This window comes from Dromiciops gliroides, chromosome 2 (assembly GCF_019393635.1).
Source record: "Dromiciops gliroides isolate mDroGli1 chromosome 2, mDroGli1.pri, whole genome shotgun sequence".
In the NCBI taxonomy this organism is placed as follows: Eukaryota; Metazoa; Chordata; class Mammalia; order Microbiotheria; family Microbiotheriidae; genus Dromiciops; species Dromiciops gliroides.
This window is the reverse complement of record NC_057862.1, coordinates 353,085,356-353,107,910: the sequence shown is the minus strand read 5'-3', so window position 1 is coordinate 353,107,910 and position 22,555 is coordinate 353,085,356. Positions and strand designations below refer to the sequence as shown.

Here is a 22,555-nt window from a genome sequence, read left to right as displayed (position 1 = left end):
AATAGAGCTGGAGGGTGAGCCAAAGTACTCACTCTTGCAGAAGCGAAGCTGCCAAGAGAAACATTCAGTAGTGCCCAGACTGGTGGCTCAGCCCAGCCCAGCTTAGCCCATGGCCTGAAGGCAATTCTAGCCTCACATTCTTCTATTGAACTTGGCTCAAGTGTCTGCAAACACAGGCTTTTTGCTTACTCCAGGACAATAAAAGCAGAACTAAAATGTATGCCAAGTTTCCATGTCTGCCAGTAGCACCTTGGAGAGCCTTCTGATAACTAATGAGGGCTCCATATAGGCCCCCTCAGCAAGAACCCACCTGCCTCTTATAAAGGACAGTCGTTTCCCTCCCTCCATCCCCAACCTCTCTCCATCTTTCTTCTTCAGTCTTCTTGATTTTGTCTTCAATGCAATGGCAGATGTCAAAGACACCGACACTTCCATTCAGTTCCTAGCCCATGGACCCTTTCTAAGAAATGTTTTTAAATGCATAAAATAAGATAATGTAATTTTACAAAGAAAATCAATTATATTTAAGTCTTATCCAAGTCCCTCATTTTTCAGATGAGAATACTAAAGTCCCTAGTGGTTACATGAGATGCTCACAATTATATAAGCTGTCAAGGTTGATGTCAAGGTTTCATTCCTGGTCCTCTCTGAACCTAGTACCCATTTCTCCACCCCAGGCTACTTCTCGGTTTAATTCAATTTTCCTTTAATACTTCTTGTGTAATCACATTCTGTAGCAACTACCCACATACATCCTTGTTCCAAGCTTAATGTTCTTTTTGGTTCTCAGAGGCCCTGGCTAAATCTAGCCTGTTTCCTGTAAATCAGGTGACTCTTTCAAATGTTCTGATGCAGAACACAGAAAGACTTTAATTAGCTGCTTTTAAAACATTCTAACCATTCAACTTTACACTGCTCTCTCTCTTTTTCAAAATATCATACTGTCTTTCTTCATGCCTCTGGTGGCAATGATGCAGGGAAAGAAGGAGCGGGTATGGTATCATTCCATATCACACTTGAAGGAACCTTAGAGATGTTGAATTTAGCCCAGCCCCCTCCTTTTATGTATAGGGAGACAAATACTCTGAGAAATGAAATGACTTATCCAGAACAGGTAAGAGCAGCAAAACCTAGGTGTGAACCTAGGTCTTCCTAACTCTAAATCTGGTGTCCTTTTCACTGTATCTCTCTATGCCAGGTATTCTTCCCTGAGTTCTGTGAACTATGTTTTTTAAAAAGTATTTTGATAACTCTATTTAAATATAATTTCTTTTATAATCGTTTGGGGCATGAACCCCAAGTCCTTAGGTGAGGCATTCCCTGTTTCTATGACTGGTACCCAAACTGTGACCGGGGGCTTGTCCTGAGTCTTGAGCCCTTCACTTCCACTCCCCTTGACTTCATAAGAAGATTCAGGAGGCTTGTGTTCTGGTTCATGCCTGATTCTGGACCATCCCCTGGTAATGTAGGTTCGATTACAAAATAAAATGAGATACTCATAAGTTATTCAACAGTTAACATAAGGATATTCACTTAGCCATCATAGGAGCAGGCCATCTGACAAAGATGGTCATTGAGGACATCTTGAATTGATTCAGGTGAACATGTGATCCACCAGCCAAACCTCTTCTGACTGGGTCCTTGCAGTTGCTTAGGTGATAAGGAAGTGAACTAGAGACCAGTCCCTTGACCAGACTTTGGAGGAATGTCTCAAGGACCGTTTAAGGAAAAACTTGTTTAACTTTCATAGGAGGAGGGGGTTAAGCTATTGCTCCTAAAACAGGGTGAGATAGAGAGACACAATGCTTAGTTAAGATGAGTGGATTTTTGTTTTTTGCCCCCTCCTTATCCTCATTTTTTCAGATAGGTTCTTGAGAGTAGAGACTACATACTTTCTTCATCTTTTTAACCCAAAGTATATTTATTTAGTGTTGTTGAATGAAGATTTACTCAATATCCTCCTAGAATATGAAAGCAAGCAGGCTACTCTATTATATGGGTTAGAGTTTACTGTATAGGTTGATAGCAGAAAACAATTATGCAAAATCGGTATAATTAAATAATATTAACAATACCTAGCATGTAGATAGCATACTGCTTTTATATGTTATGTCATTTGATCCTCACAAAATATATTATGAAAAGAAGTTTCTTAAAATTCATTTCAGTTTCAATAACTATATTTTATTTATTTTTATTCCTAATCTTTTCTTTGTAGTGTAACAGGAAGCTATTGGGATGGAAGGCAGAAGATAGGAGTTTGAATCCACACCTATCACTGGCTACCTAGGTGAGCTTCAGCAAATCATTTCATCCCTCTGAGCCTTGGTATCATCATCTGTAAAAATAAAATGATACATTCAATTAATCACAATTCAAGAGGACTCATGATGAAACATGCTCTCCTCCTCCTGACAGAGAAGTGATGGACTCAGGGTGCAGAATGAGACTATAGAATATAGTACGTCAGGACAAGATGGAGCTTTAATTCATGGAATATTTATAGTCAGTGCTAGAAGGGCCCTGAGGACTGAGAAAATTAAAGGTCAACCTTAGAAGAAATGTTAAAACATGGATCATAAAATGTCAGATCATGGAAAGAACTTTAAAAACCAGCTAGTACAACACTTTCATTTACCATATGAGGAAATTGTGGCCAAGAGAGGGCATTTAATTTGCTCAAGGTAACACAGGAAGCTTGTGACATTGACTGGACTATAAACCAGTTCCCCTGCTGCCAAAGCATAGGGCATGTCATCAATAGATAGCATCCTTTTTATAGATTGTTATTTGTGAGTCCCTGAAGGTGAGATGGAGCCTTATGTTGCTTAGAGCATTCCCATCCCTATTGCACCCTTACTCCTCTGGTCCCCTTGCCCTTGCTTATCATAAGTCAATTCAATAAGCATTTATAAAGAGCTTAGTGTGGTACCTTGCTATGTGATGAGAATACAAATACAATGAGAAAGGCAATCCCTGCCCTCAAGGAGGTAATATTCTAATATGAGAAGACAAAATATAAAAGTAAGCTGAGAACAAGAGGCAGGCAGAGAAGGTACCAGGCACAGAGGGGGTGGGAGGGTGGGGGGGTGGGGGTGGGGAGAATTTTTTTAGTGAAAGTCCAGGAGGAGGCCAGAGTACATCCTGTAGAGGAATAAAGATATGGGTGGTCTAGATGTCGTCCATAAAATGGAAGTTCTGGAAGGAACCAGCTAATCAGAGGGAGGAGCTGCAGAAATAGATGAAAATTTCAATGTATTAAGTCTAGGGCTGAAATGAGCTGCTAGAATGAAGACACTTTTGGAGTACTGATGAGAAAATCTGAGAAGAGAGTCAGGAATCTAGCCTAAAGAAGAACATAGAGTCAAGTCAAACCAGCAAGCATTTACTAAATACTTGCTGTGTGCCAGGCAATGTACTAGGTGCTGCATATTCAGACATAGTGAATGAAAAAAAGTCTTACTTACAAAGAACTTACTTTTCAATAGAAGACAACAATAAGGATATATCTGTATATCCATATATAAATCTTTATCTTTATACACTTATCTGTTTTTCTTGTTCAGTTGTTTAGTCATGTCGAACTCTTTGTGACTTCACGGACCATAGCAAGCGAGGCCTTTCTATTCTCCACTATCTCCCAAAATCTATATCTATGTATACACGCATATATATATATATATATGTACATAACACACAAGCATATAAAATATGAATGTGCACACATATACATGTGTGTGCACATGTGTCACATGTATATAGACATATGCACACTTGTAGAGGCATGTGTTTGTGTATACATGTATACACACATATATACAAATATATACATACATATACCCATACATACATGCATGCACACACACACACACACACGGTGGGCCAAAAGTCATGAAGGGGTTTCAATATTTAATAACTCCTTTATTTTTGTTTTTAATTTACAATACCATATCATCATATATAATATACATAGGGAATGAATTTACATTATGTGTGAAAAATCAATTTCATAAATTTTGAAAAATAAAGAAAAAATAATTTTCCAGATGACACTGGTGCTTCAGCTGATTCAGAGGCTTTGGGGGTCTCCTTCTTTGGTGAGGACTTCCTGAGACTGGATCTGTGTCAGGGTGACTGTGCGGTTGGGCCCGACTCCTGTATCAGCACAGCAGCTCCCTTCTTCTGACCTTCCAAGCCATTCTTGGTTAGAAGATGATTTCAGCACATTCTTCTATGAGTTTTGCTGCTCCGGGCATTTTCCTATGGCGTTATCTGGATGTTTTTTGGAGAGATCGTGTCATGAGTTTGGGAGCTCACTCAGAAAAAATAATTTTCAAAAAGTTATTAAAACTTTTGGCCCACTCTGTTTAAAGCATATGGCAACCTATTGAGGGATTTGGAAGGGGAGGGGATAAAGTTGACAAGTAGAAGTCTGTCCTTAATAAGAATAGGGCCCATCTCATTGTCTGAGATTAGGGGAAAGGAGAGAGTGGGGGATAATGTCAAGGAGATATAGAAAAGGGAATAAGAGAAAGGAGTTCACATCAAATGACCTCAGTTTTCTCAATAAAGTAATATGTGAGGTCATCAGTTAAGAAATATGGGGAGAGGAGAAAATATGTTTAGAAAAGCTTTTGTGGAGATTGAGATATGGAATCCATTAGGCAAGAATAAAAGAATCACTTTGCTACAATGATATTGTATGACATGAATTTAACATGTACACACTCGGCATGGCAGTATGTGAATAAGAGTTGAGGAGGTAAATGGTGGGAGTAATGTATGGTTGAATTTTGGCAAGGGAGGAGTGGTGGTAGAAAAAAGGCAAAGGATTTGAGAGTAGAGGACAATATGGAGTTGAATTGGTGACCTTTAGGGTCAAGATTGGAGGGGGAAGGAAGTCAAAACCTAAGAAAATATTGAGAACTAGAGGCACTAGAGGTCTCAATGATGTTTAGTAATTGGTTTTAGGAGGGATGAGATCTAGGAACAGATGGAATGATAGGAGATTTTGGTCACATAGAGGAATTTTAGAGCTTTCAATCAGAGAAGTAGAACATTTTTGGTAAACGTGGAGATCCAATGTGTTGCCATCCTTATTTGGGGGTCTGGTACAGTGAAGTAGGAGGTCATGGGATTTAACAAGAGTGAAGAACTGGGAAGGTGGGGAGTTTGAGAGATCATCAATATGGATGTTGCAGACCCTTAGCAAGAGATGGGGACAAGACTAAGATTATGAGTCAGATGCTGAACTTCTTGAGAAGGTAAGAAGGATCTGGCTGTTGGTGTAAAATACTACCATGATCTCGATTGGGTACAAAATTTTAATACTGCTAACTTCAACAGAGGAGAGTGGTGGTAGTAGAAGGAGAGCATAGAAATTGCAGTATGGAACAAGAAGTAATCTTACTCCCCTCTAAGGAATAGTGTATCAGGAGTAGGATCAGTGTGTACAGTTGTAGGTATGGCCACTGGTGGAGGGGAGGGCTTAGGATCTAGTGTTGTTAGGTGTGGGAGAGTGGAAAGATAGATATCACTGAGACCTAATAGATGGAAAGAATGTTAGATAAAGATGTCTGGGACAAATGAATATTTGTTTATTGTGGAATAGGAATCCTAGAGGGCAGAGTTTAAGGGATTCCAGGTTTGAAATGGGATATAGGTAGGGTAGGGTAGAGGAGGATAGGTATGAGAGAACTGGGAGTAGCGATTAAGGATAGTTTTCTCCTCTGTGGACAGTGATTGATTAACATAGAGACAAGGAGAGAAACAAGTGAGTGTGTGGAAATTATTAGTGATAGGGGTAGTAGTAGATGGTATATGAAAAATAATGCTTATAGTCTCCAAGAGTATGATTGCTGAGCAAGTGTCAGGGGCGTAGAGCCTTATTCATTCTTGCCTTTTTATTAGGGAGAGGGCAACAGTGCAGTCAGCATCCATCCAGATGGCAGAAGGTTCTGGTGCTGGACCAACTCCTGCCTGCTGTTTCTGCTCTTCCTAAGGGGTGGCTGTGGAAGTGAGTAGGGGAAATGAATGGTTGATGCAGGTCCAGTTGTCCTACATTTTTGGCAGAGTCTTGTGCACTTGCTTCTTAGGGAAGCCAGTGTCTAGTGGTATTTCTGCTTGTCTGGTGCTTCTACTTCCAACTTCAAGGGATTTAGAAGTGAATGATCAAGGGGCAGCTAGGTGGCTCAGTGGATAAAGCACCAGCCCTGGATTCAGGAGGACCTGAGTTCAAATCTGGATTCAGACACTTGACACTTACTAGCTGTGTGACCCTGGGCAAGTGACTTAACCCCCATTGCCCCACAAAACAAAACAAACAAAAAAGAAGCGAATGATCAAAGAATCATGCTTCCAGAGGAGATGAGAAGGGACAGATTCAAACGTACAAGAAGAGCATTTGACAAAAGCAAAGAGAAGAACTTCCTCTTTTTTGGGAAGTGTAATAAAGGAGGAGAGAATGGGAGGTAATGTAGTGGAGTTTTCAATGTAGACTAAGGAGGAAGGAGGAACTCATGGTAATTTTACTCAAATGACAGGTTTCTTCTATTTTCTCAGTTGTTCATCCTTTATTCTCATAGAGGGCCAATGATATCAGGAGGGGGTTGTATTGACTTGCAAGTGAATTGGCTTTAAGTGAGGCAGGTCTGTGCAAAGTCATCAGCCTCATTCTCTCTTCCAGATTCATCAGAGTCCAGTGACAAGACATGGGTTAAAATGACTGGCAATGTCCCCAGATGCAGGGGGAGATCTTGGCCTTTGTAATTTAAGTGTTTAAATTAAGGCCTTTTCCAGGTCTCAGGCAACATGCATTCAGTAGCTAAAGGCTAGGTTAGAAATGAGGCAAAACATGGCCTGGTTTGCTTTCACAAAAGAATCAATCTGGGAGGGGCAGCTAGATGGCGCAGTGGTAGAGCACCGGCCCTGGATTCAGGAGTACCTGAGTTCAAATCCGACCTCAGACACTTAACACTTACTAGCTGTGTGACCCTGGGCAAGTCACTTAACCCCAATTGCCTCACTTAAAAAAAAAAAAAAAAAGAATCAATCTGGGAATGGAAGACCCTCAGAGTTTCTGGCCAGAACAGAAACAATTGCTATTTGCAAAAGACTTTTTTGGTGAGAGGTAATTAAGATGGTGGTGGTGGTAGTATAGGAAACTTGAGGAAGGAAGAAACATTCCAAAATAACCTTTGCAGGGTAGGTGGAGGAGAGTATAGGCTCAATTAAGGGAGAATAAAAAGATTGGAAATTAGCAATGAGGATCCATTTGATATGAGATAACCTCCATAGCAACGTTGCAATGCAGGCTTAGGGAGCTGCATGAATTCTCCACATTTTCGTGGATTTTTTTCGTTTTGAAGAGAGACTTCCTCCAAGAAGCTACATGACAGTGGCAGAGGGGGAGAAGGAAATGACCACTTCTTCTTCCAAATTATCAAGGAGTAGGGTTTGGGTACTTCTCCAACTTGGACTGAAAGTAGGAGTTTTCAAGGCAGTGGGGAGAGACAAGAGCAAGAAAGCAGCATGAGCTGATTGGGATCAGTTAAAGCAACAAGTTCTATTGCAGCTTGCTAGATGATCTTGATTTAATGCCTCCCTAATATTTCCTATGCTATTTGATACTGCTAATAAAGTATGTGGCCATCTGTATTGAATTGTCTGATCCATTAAATCTGAGAGTATGAGACTAAGAGAGGAGAAATCCAGACTGTAGAAGAAGGAACAATTGAGGATTCAAGCCATTTATTGGAAAGATGGGATAGGAAGGTGGGAGAGAGCGAGAGAGCGAGAGAGAGAGTGAGAGAGAGAGAGAGAGAGAGAGAGAGAGAGAGAGAGAGAGAGAGAGAGAGAGAGAGAGGGAGAGGGAGGCACAGGCAGACAGAGACAGACACAGAGAAAGAGTTAGGAAGACAGACAAAGAAGATAGAAGTGGGTTTTTTGCATTTTGGAATAATTCATAATACATTCCAGAGTATGATCTTCAAAACTGGAGAAAAACTTAATAGGGAAATAAGCCTGTGAACAGAGTAGAAGATTGTAGATTGTCTTTGTATATACTTGAGAAGCACTGCTTCTAGCCATGAATCATACACTCACACTTCTACTTCAATAAATTTGTGGTGGACCCAGTTGGCATAGTTTTGTGACTTTCTCCAGGAGTGTTTAGCAGCATGTGTATAAGATCAGAGCCATGCCTTGTTCTATGCTTTAGAAGTGAAGCTCTAGATTATATAGCTGGTTGTGGGCTTGGCTTGGGAAAGAGAAGCTTGGGTTCTTGCTCTGACCTCAGAACTCAACCTTATGGGTTTGCATCAACCCTCCACACAGCTTTCCCTCTTTGAAGTTCAAAGTCATGGACCTTTAGGGCTCTTTTTGTCATCTACAGACAAATCTAAGGATTATGGACTATAGAGTTCCTGCATCTCAACTGGCCTCGGCTAAGTTCTTTGGCACTGATTTCATCAGTGGTTTCCTGCTGCTTACTTTTAGGGGCATTCTGATCACTCTTGGTCTTTCTCCAGAAAGCCCTCCACTTTTGCTGTTTCCAGACTCAGAGCTTGTAGGTCACATTTATCCTTGGCCTTTTCTAGTCCTACAGGGAGGTTACCCTTCTGTAGTTTCTCATTGGATTTTATTATTATTATTATTATTATTATTATTATTATTATTATTATTATTATTACTATTGAGTTTTGTGTGAATTTCTGGGGTTTTGGGAATTGATATGTAGGAGCTGGGCTGCCTGTCTTCTGTCCAGGTCATCATCTTGCTATATGCTATAAATCACAAAAATGAATATTTTAAAATTATGAGATATAGATAAGATAGTAGGTAGAGTCAATGGGTAGCCACTGGAACTTATTGATCTGGGGAGTGACATGGTCAGACTTATGCTTTAAGAAAATCACTTTGAAATATGTGTGGAAAATGGATTGGAGAATTCAGAGATGAATCATAGAGGTCAATTAGAAGATTCTTGCAGTAGTAGTCCATGTGACAAATAATAAGTACCTGAACTAAGGTGGTGGCCATGTCTCAGCAGGGTACAGATGTCAAGGATCTTGTGAAGGTAGAAATGGCAATATTTGGCAAATGATCATCTCTGAGTGAGTAAGAATGAAGACATATTGAGGCTGATAACCTTGGTCACCGAGAAATGGTTGTGCCCTCAATAGAAATAGGGAAGCTCAGAAGAGGTGTGGATTTGGAGGGAAAGATAATGTAGTGAGATCTGTGGTGCAAATTGGCACCCATCTATGCCTGTTCACCTTGTGAAACTCACTTTGATCCATGGAAAACAAAAACCAGTTGGAAGGGAACTGGCCCCTGTCTCAGAAATAGAGTCAGCTGATGGGGCACCTTTTCCAGCCACAAATTAATGTAGGAGGGGGTATGTTGGGGATAGGAGATTTTCCTTACTGCTTCCGTGTAGGCTTTGGTGCCTGGTTCAGGTGACCAAGTCATGGTTTGGATATAACCAGTTGTGCATAGAAGCCTGCTCAAGAACATTAAATTTTTTTTAGAACATCAATTTTCTTTTTAAATGTAGGCATTTAATCCTCAGAAGTCAGCAATATAATCATGGCTTGATTTATTGGTTTTTTGGTTGTCTAGACTAAAGAAAGTGTTGATAATACAGATTAAACTTAAGACTATGCTCACAGTGTTTTCCAGAGATCCCAGTTGTTACACATTTACTAGCACATCCCTCTATCACTCTTTTTTTTTTTAGTGAGGCAATTGGGGTTAAGTGACTTGCCCAGGGTCACACAGCTAGTAAGTGTTAAGTGTCTGAGGCTACTCAGGTACTCCTGACTCCTGGGCCGGTGCTCTATCTACTGCACCACCTACCTGCCCCCTCTATCACTCTTTAAACAATACTTGATCTCAGGAAGAGTGAAATCATCACCATTCTGGAACCCTGGCTATAACTAATCTGAGGAGCCCATTCCTGGAGCAGAAAGGAAGAGATGTGGGTGGCTGAATAACCATGACAGCAGCATGACTGGTGCATGGCAGGGTTGGGTGATAATGAATGAAAGGGGTGATGTATTTGTGTTGGAGATGAGGTTTATGATTGATGATCACTAGGAATATGGGAGGAAATCCATCTTTCCATCCTTTTATTGCTTAATCTTGAACTCTTGGAGTTATACAAAACAAAGAGTTAAGGTAAAGACTCAAGAGGGAAGGTCATTCATTATCAATTATTAGAATCAAAGCCAGCTCTCAAAAGGATGCCCCTTTGAGTTAAGTTTTAAAGGATACATAGGAGTTTCACAGGTAAAGAGAATGTAATAAGAGAAGAGGACCAAGGAGAGACTCCTAGTGAATAACATGAGCCAAGGAATAGAAGTGGAAGAGTAGGGGACATATTTATAGGATAGAGATGAGTATTATTTACCTGGTATAGTGTTTGTCATGCATAATACTATGCGATAAGGCAGGAATTCTAGACATAAAGCCCTGTGCTTAGGTCTAGGGATTCAAATAATAAACATCAAATACATCTTTCCTTCAAGGAATTTGTTTTCTCATACCATTCCCAGAAGGAGTTATTTTGCTTCTTCCCTCTGTGAAACACCTCCTCTATTGATGGGAAACTTACTACTTCCTGAGGCAGCCTATTCCTTTCTGTGATTGCTTTATGAGTTATGTTTAGATGTATTACTTTTTTATAGTAGATATTCAGTTTCATATTCTTAGAAATAATCATACTTCTACATCCTATACATTACTTATTAAATTCAATCTTTATCTTGGGAGGGAGATGAAATAGAATATTTCTCATTTACAAATGAGGGAACTGAAGATGAAGAACTGAAGTGACCTTATTTCATGAACTAGTTTGAAACTTGTCAACCATTTATACACTGAACTTGGCATTCTACCTTGTGTCTCCCTTTCCCTCATTATATAGCTGAAGCAATTGTGGCACAGAGAGTGATTTGCCCAGGCTCACACAGTCAGTATCTAAGGTGGGATTAAAACCCAGATCTTCTGACTTCCAAGTCTAGTATGCCATGATGCCTAGAATCCACTTGCTCTTTACCCCTGCCTCCCAGAATCTGTATTGGAGGCTCAGTTAACATACTAATTCCTATAGGAATCCTTTTCTCTTATCCTGGTTTGTCTGTCTGTCTGTCTGTCTCTGTCTCTGTCTTTCTCTGTCTCCCTCTCTCTCTTCTCTATGTCTCACTCTGTCTCTCTCCCCCTTTCCTAGCTCTCTCCCTCTCTCTCCCCCTCTCTTTATCTCCCTCCCCTCCCTTCTTCAAAGGACCTTGTATTTACTTCTTTATGTACATTTTGCATGTACCCCAATAGAATGCAGCCTTTTTGATGTGAGGGACCGTTTTGTTTTTGTCTTTGTAACCCTAGCTAGCACCTAATGTAGTACGTGGCATGAAATGTGCATTTATAATTGTGTGCTGTGTTGAATTGAATTGAATTGATACCTTCTGAGGGTACTTCCAGTTCTCAGATTCCAGAATTTTAATGAGAAACTGACAAATAGCACAAAAAACCTTCAATTTTCTGAAAGTAGAAGATGGTTTTGCTGTCTTCACTGGGAGTGTGGAGCAGGTGAATAGGCAATAATCTGGGAAGTGGGAGAGCCACAGAGCAGGATCAGAAGATACCAGTAATGGTATTAGAGACACAAAATAAAGAATGAGAAGGCAGTTCTCCATCTCAATCTAGGGTGGGTGCAGGAGGATGGCTGGGCTAGGCAATGATTGCCAAACATTTGCTTTCCTCTTAACTTTTCCAAATATGCAGACTCCTACTGGACAACTGCCCTCTTTTCAGTCACAACAATAATAGAAAGAAATCAGAACTAAGACTTGAAATAGGGAAATGGAGCTTGGCAATGGCCCCTGGGAACCATTAATTGAGTTTCTTCCCAGAAGTCACCAAGATAAGCGAACATGACATTCCACAGCTCCTTGGGGAATAGAATGAAAGCATGGGGGTGTGGTGCCAAAGGTATGGGCTGTGTTTACTGTGGCTTGGAACATGAATTATATTTTTTTCTATGTTGAGAAGCAGTATGGTGTGGAGGGAAGAATGGCTGAGAAGTAGAAGGAAATTATTTGGACAGGGCACTTTTCTGAGCTGGGTCTCAGTTTCTGTGAAGTAAGACATTTGCATCTAAGGTCCTTATCATTTCTGATTCTCTGAATCAGATATGGCTTGAGTAAGATATTTTCCTTTTGGGGTCCTCAGTTTCCTCATCTGAAATCTGAGGGGCTTAGACTAATCATTTCTAAATTCTGATTTTGTTAGGAATCTTTAAGCTGGAAAAGAAGCAGCTTAATAGGGGAAAGGGAATCCTAGGATTTAGATTTTAAAAGAATCTGTCATTCAGTCCAATTTCTCATTTTACAGATGGGTAAAAAGAGACAAAATGACTTGTATAAGGTCATGATTGCTGCTTTCAGACATCTAAAGACCTGACACAGGGAAGAGGGATTAGTGTTTGCTCTACTAGGCCCTGTAAAAGAACAAAGGGGAAGTCACAGGAGATATGATTTTGGCTCATTAAAAGGATGAAGTTCTTAAGGATCAGAATAGACAAACACGGGAATGATCTACCTCCATAGTTTTTAATTCATTGTTTTATAGCGCTCTGCACTTTACAAAGCTATGGATCACATATAATTCATAGGATTTTTGAGTTGAAGTCACATTGAAAAATGTCTTATTTTCCTCATTTGCAAAATGGGTGGGTTGTTTGATTGTCTCTAGTATCGTGTTATTTTCTCCTAGTATAATGCAAACTCCCTGAAGGCAGTAGGGTTATTTCATTTTCATCCCTGTCTTCCTAGCACCAAACTCAGCAATTGATATTTAATAGGCACAATCATTTCTCATTGTATTGAATTTAAGACTACTTCATGCTTTAGTATTCTTTCCATTTCTGTTCTGACATTCTATGTTCTAAGCTTTCTCTTCCAACTCTGATATTCCAAGTTTTGTGTGCTAACATCCCATCCTGCTCTGATGTCTTAAGTTCTACAATACTTCCCAGCAATATTTTTCTAAAGTCTTTTCCACCTCTAACATTTTGTGAATGATACTTAGTGCTTTACTAGGTTTTAAAAAAAATAAAGGGGGATTTCACTAGTGGAGCATACACACACACACATACACACACACACACACACACACACACACACACACAACATTCAGATTATCCTCTGGCCATACTTCTAGAACTATGCTCCCCTACAAGTAAAGTGGATTTTTGAGAGAGGGTATGATGCACCCAATATAAGAAGAAGAAATTCATCAAGGACAAAAGCAATGGTCTACATTTTGGTTTGGAAAACCAATTGCATGAATGCAGGATGGAGGAGGTATACATATACAAAAGGGCACATAAAAATACATGAGAGTTTTGGTTGACTTTAAATTCAATGTCAGATAACAGTATGATATGACAGCCCCCAAAAGCTGATGTAATATTAGACTCCATTAGTAGAAACAGGAAACAAAGGAAGACAGAATCCTACTATCATTTTCATTCAATGGAACTGGCTCCAGTTAGAGCACCATCTTTTAGGAAGGGACTTGACCAGCTGGAGTATATACATGGAGGGAATAAGGAAGAAGACTAGAACTAGAGGAGGATCTATTGTAGGAGCTTCAGATGACACATACTCAGATCAGGGAAGTAAAAGTTTGGGAGTGGGAAGTTCATGACTATCTTTAAATAGTCTTCAAAACGACTCCAAGTCCAGCACTTCATTCACTTCCTTGACAAGTTCATAGGCTCATAGAGCATAAAAGGACCTCAGTGACCATCTAGCCCAATGCTCTCATTATAGAGATGAGGAAACTGAGGCCCAGGGAAATGAAGTGACTCATCTTGGAATGAGTACTGGAACTTTAATTTCATTGGTATAGGAATGAATAGGAATATAGGAATTTTCCTCCCAGGGGAGAAAACTTCTTTTGCCAATGCATGTTTGTACCTTCTTAGCAACTAAGAATCTTAGAGAGGTGCCTAGGGAACTAAGAGGATAAGTAACTTGCCCAGGGTCACATAGCCAGTAAATACTGGAGGTAAAATTTGAAATAAATTTTTCTTGGCTTTAAGGTCAGCTCTCTATCCCATATGATAAGCTACCTCTGGTCACATAGGTAGTGAGTGTCCTCCTACTTCTGATATTTACTCCTTTAGTACATCATTTAAATATCTAGCTCTCAGTTTCCTCATCTATAAGATGGGTGTTATAATACTATGCCTACTTCATAAGACTTCTGGGAGTATGAGATGAGATGAGATGACGTGCTTGACAAAAAGAATGGCTAGTATTTATGTAGCACTGCAAGTTTCATAAAACTCTTTATAAACATTATCTCATATTAGACTTACAAGAGCCACAAGAGATAGATAATATTGTTGTTTCCAGTATATCTACAAGGAAAATGAGACAGACAGAGGTAAAAGGACTTGTCCAGGGTTATGCAGATAGTAAGTATAACTATAACTGTGAGCTATAATCATTATTATTAGATATTGCAGATAGAATTCCTTTTCAGTGAAGAAGCCTTTCCACTTGGGAGATTCTGTTACCTCTGACATGCTAGGATGCTAGGACAAGATTGAGTATCACAGGCTTAGAGCTGGAATGGACCTTTAGGGTCATATTGCCTCACATTTTACATGTGAAGAAACTGAGACCTGGGCTGTTTAAATGATCTAATTCTTCCCTCTTCCAAATTTCCCAATTTTTATCAAAGGCACCATCATCCTTCCAATCTCTCAAATTCACAACCTCAGGGTCACCTTGACTCCTTACTCTTCCTCATCCCAAATATCTAATCAATTAACAAATCTTGCCTTTTCAATTTTGAAAATATCTCTCATATCCATCTCTTTCTCTCAGGCACTTATCATCTCTCACCTACATTATTGCAACAGCCTCCCAATTGGTCTCCCTATCTTATGTCTCTTCACTCTCGTCCATCCAATGCACTTTTGCCAAAGCGATATTCTTTATAGTCAAATCAATAGGCAGGTGGGTAGTGTGGTGTATAACTCAAGTGCTGGATCGGGAGTCAGAAGGCCTGAGTTCAAATCCCATCTCAGATACTTAATAGCTGTGTAACCCTGGGCAATTCATTCCACTGTTGTTTTTTTTTTTTCATATGTATAATGATAATGATAATAACAACAACAACAACAATAATAATAATATTTACCTCCCAGTGTTGTTGTGAGGATAAAATGAGATAATATTTATACAGTGCTTTGTGAATCTTACAATGCTATATGAATACTAGTTATTATTATTTATCACAGATCTTACCAGGTCATTCCTCTCTTCAAACAACTCCAAGGGCTTCCTATTGCCTCTAGGATAAAATATAAGCTCCTCTGTTTCCTTTTTTTTTTTTTTTTTTGTGGGGAAATGAGGGTTAAGTGACTTGCCCACGGTCACACAGCTAGTAAGTGTCACGTGTGTGAGGCTGGATTTGAACTCAGGTTCTCCTGAATCCAGGGCTGGTGCTTTATCCACTGCATCACTTGGCTGCCCCCTCCTCTGTTTACTTTTGAAAGCCCTTCAAAACCTTGCCCCAACATACCTTTTTTAGCCTCACTGGACATTACTCTCCCTCTCAAACTCTCCATTCCATCCAAACTGGCCTGCTCTATGTTCCTTCTACACGACTTTTCATCTCTATGCCTTTGTACTAGTCATCCCCCAAAGCCAGAATTCATGTGTTTCTCACCTTACCCGTATAGAATCTCTCTCTTTCTTCAAAATGCAGCTCAAGCACCATTTTTCTGCATAAAATATTTCTTGATTTCCCCCAACTGCTAGTTGCCTCCCTCTCAAACTACCTTGTATCCAACTACCTGACATTTATTTGTCTTGATACTCTATTTTTTTTTTTTGCAGGCAATGACAGTTAAGTGATTTGCCCAGGTCACACAACTAGTAAGTGTCAATTGTCTGAATCTAGATTTGAACTCAGGTCCTCCTGAATCCAGGGTCGGTGTTTTATCCACTGTGCCACCTAGCTGCCCCCTTGTCTTCATACTCTTTATTTTTATACTATATGCATTTATGTATATACTTCTTATCTCTCCCATTAGAATAAAAGCTCCTTAGGAATAGGATTTATTTCACTTATCTTAGTTGTATCCCTAACACCTAGCACAGTGCTATTGTGAAAATGTCTAAGTCACAGGATTAGAAAAAGAAAAACCAAAGTCTCCAAACCAAAGAAAATATGTTTATTGAGAGAGGGATGCTGTCTTACAATAAAACCGGTCTCAGGTCTAGGACCCAAAGACCCAGAGCCTCAGCATCCACTGATATTTATACACCATGACTCCTCCCACAAATTAACATAATCCTAGGAGTACAAATACAATAAATATGGAATAGAAAGGGAAAAACCACCAGTCAGATACCACCATAGTCAATTGCCATCCTATATATCCTACTTAAAATAGCCCTGTTACTAAGTAACAGGCTCATAACATAGGAAGCCATCTATTGGAATATGTCTTTGCCATCTCAGATGATACCTCTCTTACCTCCTAAGTCTCTGAGTTGTTTTCTGCTATCAGAGATTTCCACCATATTGCTTTAAGCGTGATTTTCCAACTTCTTCCTATTTCTGGTCCCTTTCAGCTCAGAAGTTACTATTTTTGGTATTTGACCTTTAAGCTGATTGCTAGCTATATCTAACCACAATTGGAAGTCAGATAGATAGATGGATTCTAGGCAAGTGATGGCATAAACAAGTTGACAATATAGCATTTGCTTTTGCCCCTACCAACATATATCTTACTTATATCATTATCATTTGCTTAAACTACTACAGAATATCTAAACATTTTAAATCAGTTTGTAGTCTATAAACTGATTAGAACTATTGTTAAATCACCTATATCTAAGGGGTGGGAAAAATCTTACTCACAATCCCTGGGACATAGAATGTTCTGAACAAATGCTTGTTGATGATAGATTGTCCAAGGTCACACAATGGCTAAGTTGAGAGTCAAGCCTCAGTCCCCTGGCCCTAAATTGATATTTTTTCCAAAGGTGTGCCACACCTGGGGAGAAAATGGCCTTTAGTGGAACAATACCAGCTGCTGCCCAATTGTATCTTTAGGGATATGTTTGGAGGCCCATCTCTGGACCACCAGAGGAGGCCTTTGTGCAACAGAATCAACACGGAAGATTTCCTTGTTGGAAACAAGGAGGATGAGGAACATGAGGGAATTAGGGAGGAGCCTTGGTCTGTTTGCTAGAAAAACATGACCCATGTCTCATTCCTGCAAGGTCAAGGGGGCTTGGAGTTACAGAAAGGGGAACCCATGCATATATATGTGTGTATGTGTTTGTGTTTGTTGTTCACTCAGCATCTCAAGCTGGTTCAGCTCAATAGTGAATCTATTGGGATTTCCTTTCAGACTTTAAGAATCTGAGAAATCACTGCCTGAGACAGCAATCATGAAGCTGGGCCATCTCTTTCTGTTTGTAACCTTTGCTATCTGCAGCTACTCTGGTAAGTTGTCTGAACGGAGGCAATTCATGAAACTTTGAGGGGCTAAAATTCAGCTGTAGTGTGAGTGAAGAGACCTGGACAGGAACTCAGGAGACCTGCTTTTGAGTCCTAGAGCTGTCACTAACTTACTGGATGACCTCAGGCAAGTCTCTGGCCCTGTATTCTTTTCTGTCAAATTAGGGCTTGGGATGAGATGAGCTCTGAGAATCCTTCCAGCTCTAGTAAACTGAGGGTTGAGGAACAGGTGCAGTGAAAATTAATAGAAATAATTAAACATGGGGGTTCTGGAGACTCAGCCCCTAGTACTGGCTCTGACCCCAAATTGATCATAGAGCCAGAAGGAAACTATTGAGTTTTAGTTGAGTCAGTGAGTTCAATGCCCTCATTTTGCTCATAAGGAAATGAGGCTAAGAGACATGCCTCAGACAAAGTCATGCACAGAGTAAGTAGCAGAGCCTTGATTGGAAATGAAGGTCCTTGAATCTTAAATCAGTGTTCATTCCCTTGTACCATGTTGCTTCAGTTTCTTCATCCTTTTATGGATAATAACATCAACCTGCCCAGCATTCTAGGGATATTATATAGTGGTTGTTGTTTAATTGTTTTTGGTCAGGTCTGACTCTTTATGACCCCTTTTTGGGATTTTCTTGGCTGACATACTTAGAGTGGTTTGCTATTTCCTTCTCCAGCTCATTTTGCAAATGAGGAAACTGAGTCAAACAGGGTTAAGTAATTTGCTCTGGGTCACACAACTAGTAAGTGTTTGAGGCCTGATTTGAACTCTGGTCTTCTTGACTCCAGGCTTGTCATTCTATCTCCTGTGCCATCTAGTTGCCCCATTTTTATAGACAGAAGAATGTAATTAGTGAACATGAAACAGAGAGAAATAATGTGAACTTCTGATGTTTTCCTAATGCACCATAGTTTCCAAAGCATTTTATATTCTTCATCTTATTTCATCCTTAAAACATCCCTAAATGTAAGGTAGGTCAAGAAAATGGCATTATTCTCATTTTACAAATGGGAAAACTAAGTCTTTGAGAGGCAAAGGAACTTGTATAACATCACATAGAATCACACATTTCAATCTTGAAGTGGCCTTGATTGTAACCCTCTTTTCTTTTCTTTTCTTTTCCTTTCTTTCCTTTTCTTTTCTTTTCTTTTCTTTTCTTTTCTTTTCTTTTCTTTTCTTTTTTTTGTGGGGCAATGAGGTGACTTGTTCAGGGTCACACAGCTAGTAAGTGTCAAGTGTCTGAGGCCAGATTTGAACTCAGGTCCTCCTGAATCTGGGACCAGTTCTTTATCCACTGTGCCACCTAGCTGCCCTCAACCCTCTTATTTTTCAGAGGTGACAACTGAGGTACAGAGAATGTGAGTGACCTGTACACAGTCATAGAGGTAGTATGTGGCAGAGCTGGGATTTAAGTCCAGGTTCTCCATCTCCAAATCCAGTATTGTTTTTACTGCACGGTAAATACTACCTCCAAATAAGTGTCAGAGCTGAGACTCATTTTCAGGTATTTTGAATTCAAAGCTATTCACAAAGGAAGTATTGTTACTACTAATAATGAAACAACCATTTTATAGAATTGCTTAAGGTTTCCAAAATGCCATTCTCACAAGGATTTTTGAGTCGCATTATACTGATGAGGAAACTGAGGTCAGAGGGGTTAAGTGACTTGCCCATGGTCACACTGTTTGAAGAAATTGAAATAAAAACACAAGCACAAGTATTCAGATCTTGAGTTTAGTGCTCTTCAAATGACAATAATAATAATAGTATAAGTGAAAGGGGACAAAGTAATAATTGCATTTGTTTAGCATTCTAAGGGTTGTGAAGCACTTTATATATGTTATCTCATTTAATTCTCACAATAACCCTGTGACACAGGTGTTGTTATTTTCCTCATTTTATAGATGAGGAAATTGAGGTTGAAAGACCCTTGTCCAGCATCATGGTACTAGTGAGTGTCTAAGGAAGGTCTTCCTAACTGTACTTTATCTTGTGCCATCTATCATTGCCTTATAGTACAAGAATTATTATGATGGTTGTACCTGTAAAGCAGATGAATGAGCAGGGAGAACAATTGGGCCTCTCCTATTGGAAACAACTTGAAGGTCTTATCTAGTGAGCTAAGCATGATGGTCTGTGGTATGACCTGGTACAAAGAGTATGCAATTTGGGGTCAGAGGATCTGGGTTTGATTCCTACCCGTTTTATCTTTTGGTTGCATCTTAAACTCTCTGAACTTTCTGAACCCTCAATGGGCTGGATTAGCCGATCTATAAGTTTCCCACTAGTTCTAAGTTCAATTATCTTAAATTGTCTTTGTTACTATTTCTGATTTTGAATTTCATTGCTAAACTCTCTAATCTCCCTAAGATCAGTACCTTGAAAATTAGAAATGGCAGAAAGCAAAGGAAGAATATTTTTCTTTCAAGGATAGAAAAACCTACCCAATGAACCCATGACCTGCACATTGGTTATAATGGTGAGTGAATCAGGGAAGCTTAGAAATGTTTGTATTTTGCCATCTAGGAATAGGCTTTATTTGGGAATTTTTGCCTGGAAACTAAAATCCTCTATGATTCTACTTTTTTTTTCTATAGCTACTGCAGTCTTCTTCAACAGTGGGTCTCTTCCTGTCAAAAGCATGATTCCCCTGGACACGATCCTTTCTGTTATAGACCCACTGAAAATGGTCTTGAAAACACTGGGCATCTCTGTAGAGCACTTGGTCGAAGGGCTGAGGAGATGTGTGGATGAGCTGGGGCCTGAGGCTTCTGAAGCTGTGAAAAAACTGCTGGTAAATATCCCTTTGGCACTCTTTCCAATCTACTCTTCCCTGCACTGTACTCACTGTTTGGGCATCACTGAATTATTGTTTAGTCATTTTGTAACTATGGTATCATTGTAATATAGGTATTACCTAGCTAGTCACTTTAGGGCAGTTATAAAGCTAAAGCAGTATCACTCTACAGCCAATCATTGTACAATTCCTATACGATCATTGCACAGGATGGTTATACAGTTACTGTCTGCTGAGAGTTAACCCTGCCATTGTATAGTCTTTGCATATTAATGATGTCAAAATTACATAGCAGTTAAACAGCCTTATCATACAGCCTCTGAATAACTGCTGGATAGTCATTGTCCAGTTGTCAAAGGGTTGTACAGTTACCATGAAATTGTTTTACAGGCACTACATAGCTGCAATAAAGTCATCCACACAGTGTTATTCTACAGGCTTTGGGCAACCATTGTACAGTTATTACACAGTCACCAGGACACAATTTTATAATTGTATATGCAGATTGTGTACATAATAGCATATATATTGCAATAACAGAACTGTTCAGTGACTACACAATCACTGTATGGTCATTATCATATAATATTTTCTAGTCATCATACAGCCATTATATGACAATTGTACATTTAACAGAAGTCTCTCTGTAGCTGTTGTACACTTATTGACCAGGTATTAGTAGTCATTAGCTAGTAACTATACAATAATTGTGTAGTTATTATACAGTTACTTTATGGTCTTTGTACTATTATTGTAGAGTTACTGTACATTTATATGGTTATTATTGTAAGATACCTTGTAGTCATTGTCCAATGATTAATTTTTTAATTCACTATTAATTACATAGTGATTATTATATAGTATATATTGTAGGGTTCTTAAAGAGATGTATATTGTTGCTATGCTATTTTTAACAGAGCAGCAGGGCACTTGAGATAAGACCCTGATCTCTCATCCTTAAAGACAGGTTTGCCCAATATGGGAAGAGTTGTGTTTGCTGATGTTCCTTTACTCACTGGTTTTCTGGACCTTCTCTCCTTTCTTTAAAGTTCCATGTATGACAACTTAAGCTCAGTTAAAGCCATTCCCTAAAGAAACCTTTTATGGATGATACCCTGTGCCATAGTCTAGAAATCAGAATACAAGTTTCAGGAACAACATGATTCCACCAAGACTTAGCATGGTCGAGTGGAAAAAGTCATAGAATTGAAGTCAATAAATGACGTGGGTTTGAGTCCAGGCCCTGTCACTAATTAGCTGTGGTAGTACATTTCTTTTATCTGAATCTCTTATTTCCTCATTATGATGGGGCTGAGGATCAGTGTCCTGTCTCTATCAGAAGTCTGTTGGGAAGATCTCATGAGGGGATGGAAGGGAAAGTACTTTGCAATGGGAAAATTTATTTGGCAGCTATGTTGCACTGTGTATTGAGGACTAGACATGAAGTTACAAAGAACCTGAGTTTGAATTATGACTCAGACACTTACTAGCTATGTGATCCTGTACAAGTCACCTGACCTCTCTCAGTCTCAGTTCCCTCATCTATAAAATGGAGATGAAAATAGCACTTACCTCATAGAGTTGTTGTGAAGATCAAATGAAAGAACATATAATATACTTTGTAAACCTTAAAGCATAATATACATGGTAGATATTATTATTGTTATTATTAATAATAAGATTAAATACTCGCTATTGCTTTTGGTACTTTCTTCAGAGTAATACTTAATTTGTGCCATCTTCCAAACCCTGGGGAAAAAATAATTCTCTGACCACTCCCCCCACTCTCCTATGTTCCAATCCTAAACATTATCTCAGGCAATTTGTTTCATTATGATTACTGTTCTCACTTTCAGGAGGCTTTGTCCCACTTGGTATGATTTCAGGATGATGGACTGAATGTGTAGCTGAATGCTTCAGAATCCTCCCTCATCTTTCTCATCATTTTTTTGTTTTATCTGTTGCCTGACTACAGGCATCCTAAATTCTATCAATAAAGTACTCATGTAAGATTTTCCTTGTCTTCCTTGTCTTCCATTTCTGGGGAATGGGAGGAGAATGGCTAGGAGAAGGACTGGTCCCATAACTAGAAGGTGATTGTTTATCAGAGTCACAGAATGTTTTAGTTAGAAGGGACCTTAGAATATAGATCATAAAATGTTAGATCTGGAGATGGAATTTGAACATAGAACATGGAATGACAGAAC

The 22,555-nt window shown here is 39.3% G+C and overlaps 1 protein-coding gene across 1 annotated transcript in view; it reads left to right on the top strand.

Annotated features, from left to right (window-relative positions):
• Window positions 1-22,277, top strand: part of SCGB3A2 (secretoglobin family 3A member 2) — a 120,479-nt gene extending 98,202 nt beyond the window's left edge. Inside the window, exons 2-6 of the mRNA XM_043985590.1 lie at window positions 2,219-2,290; window positions 15,918-15,956; window positions 17,444-17,538; window positions 20,149-20,345; window positions 22,205-22,277. Coding sequence (XP_043841525.1) covers window positions 17,484-17,538; window positions 20,149-20,345; window positions 22,205-22,228 — 276 coding nt within the window. The 5' untranslated portion in view covers window positions 2,219-2,290; window positions 15,918-15,956; window positions 17,444-17,483 and the 3' untranslated portion in view covers window positions 22,229-22,277. The remainder of the gene's footprint in view (window positions 1-2,218; window positions 2,291-15,917; window positions 15,957-17,443; window positions 17,539-20,148; window positions 20,346-22,204) is intronic.
• The last annotated feature ends 278 nt before the right edge of the window (window positions 22,278-22,555 follow it).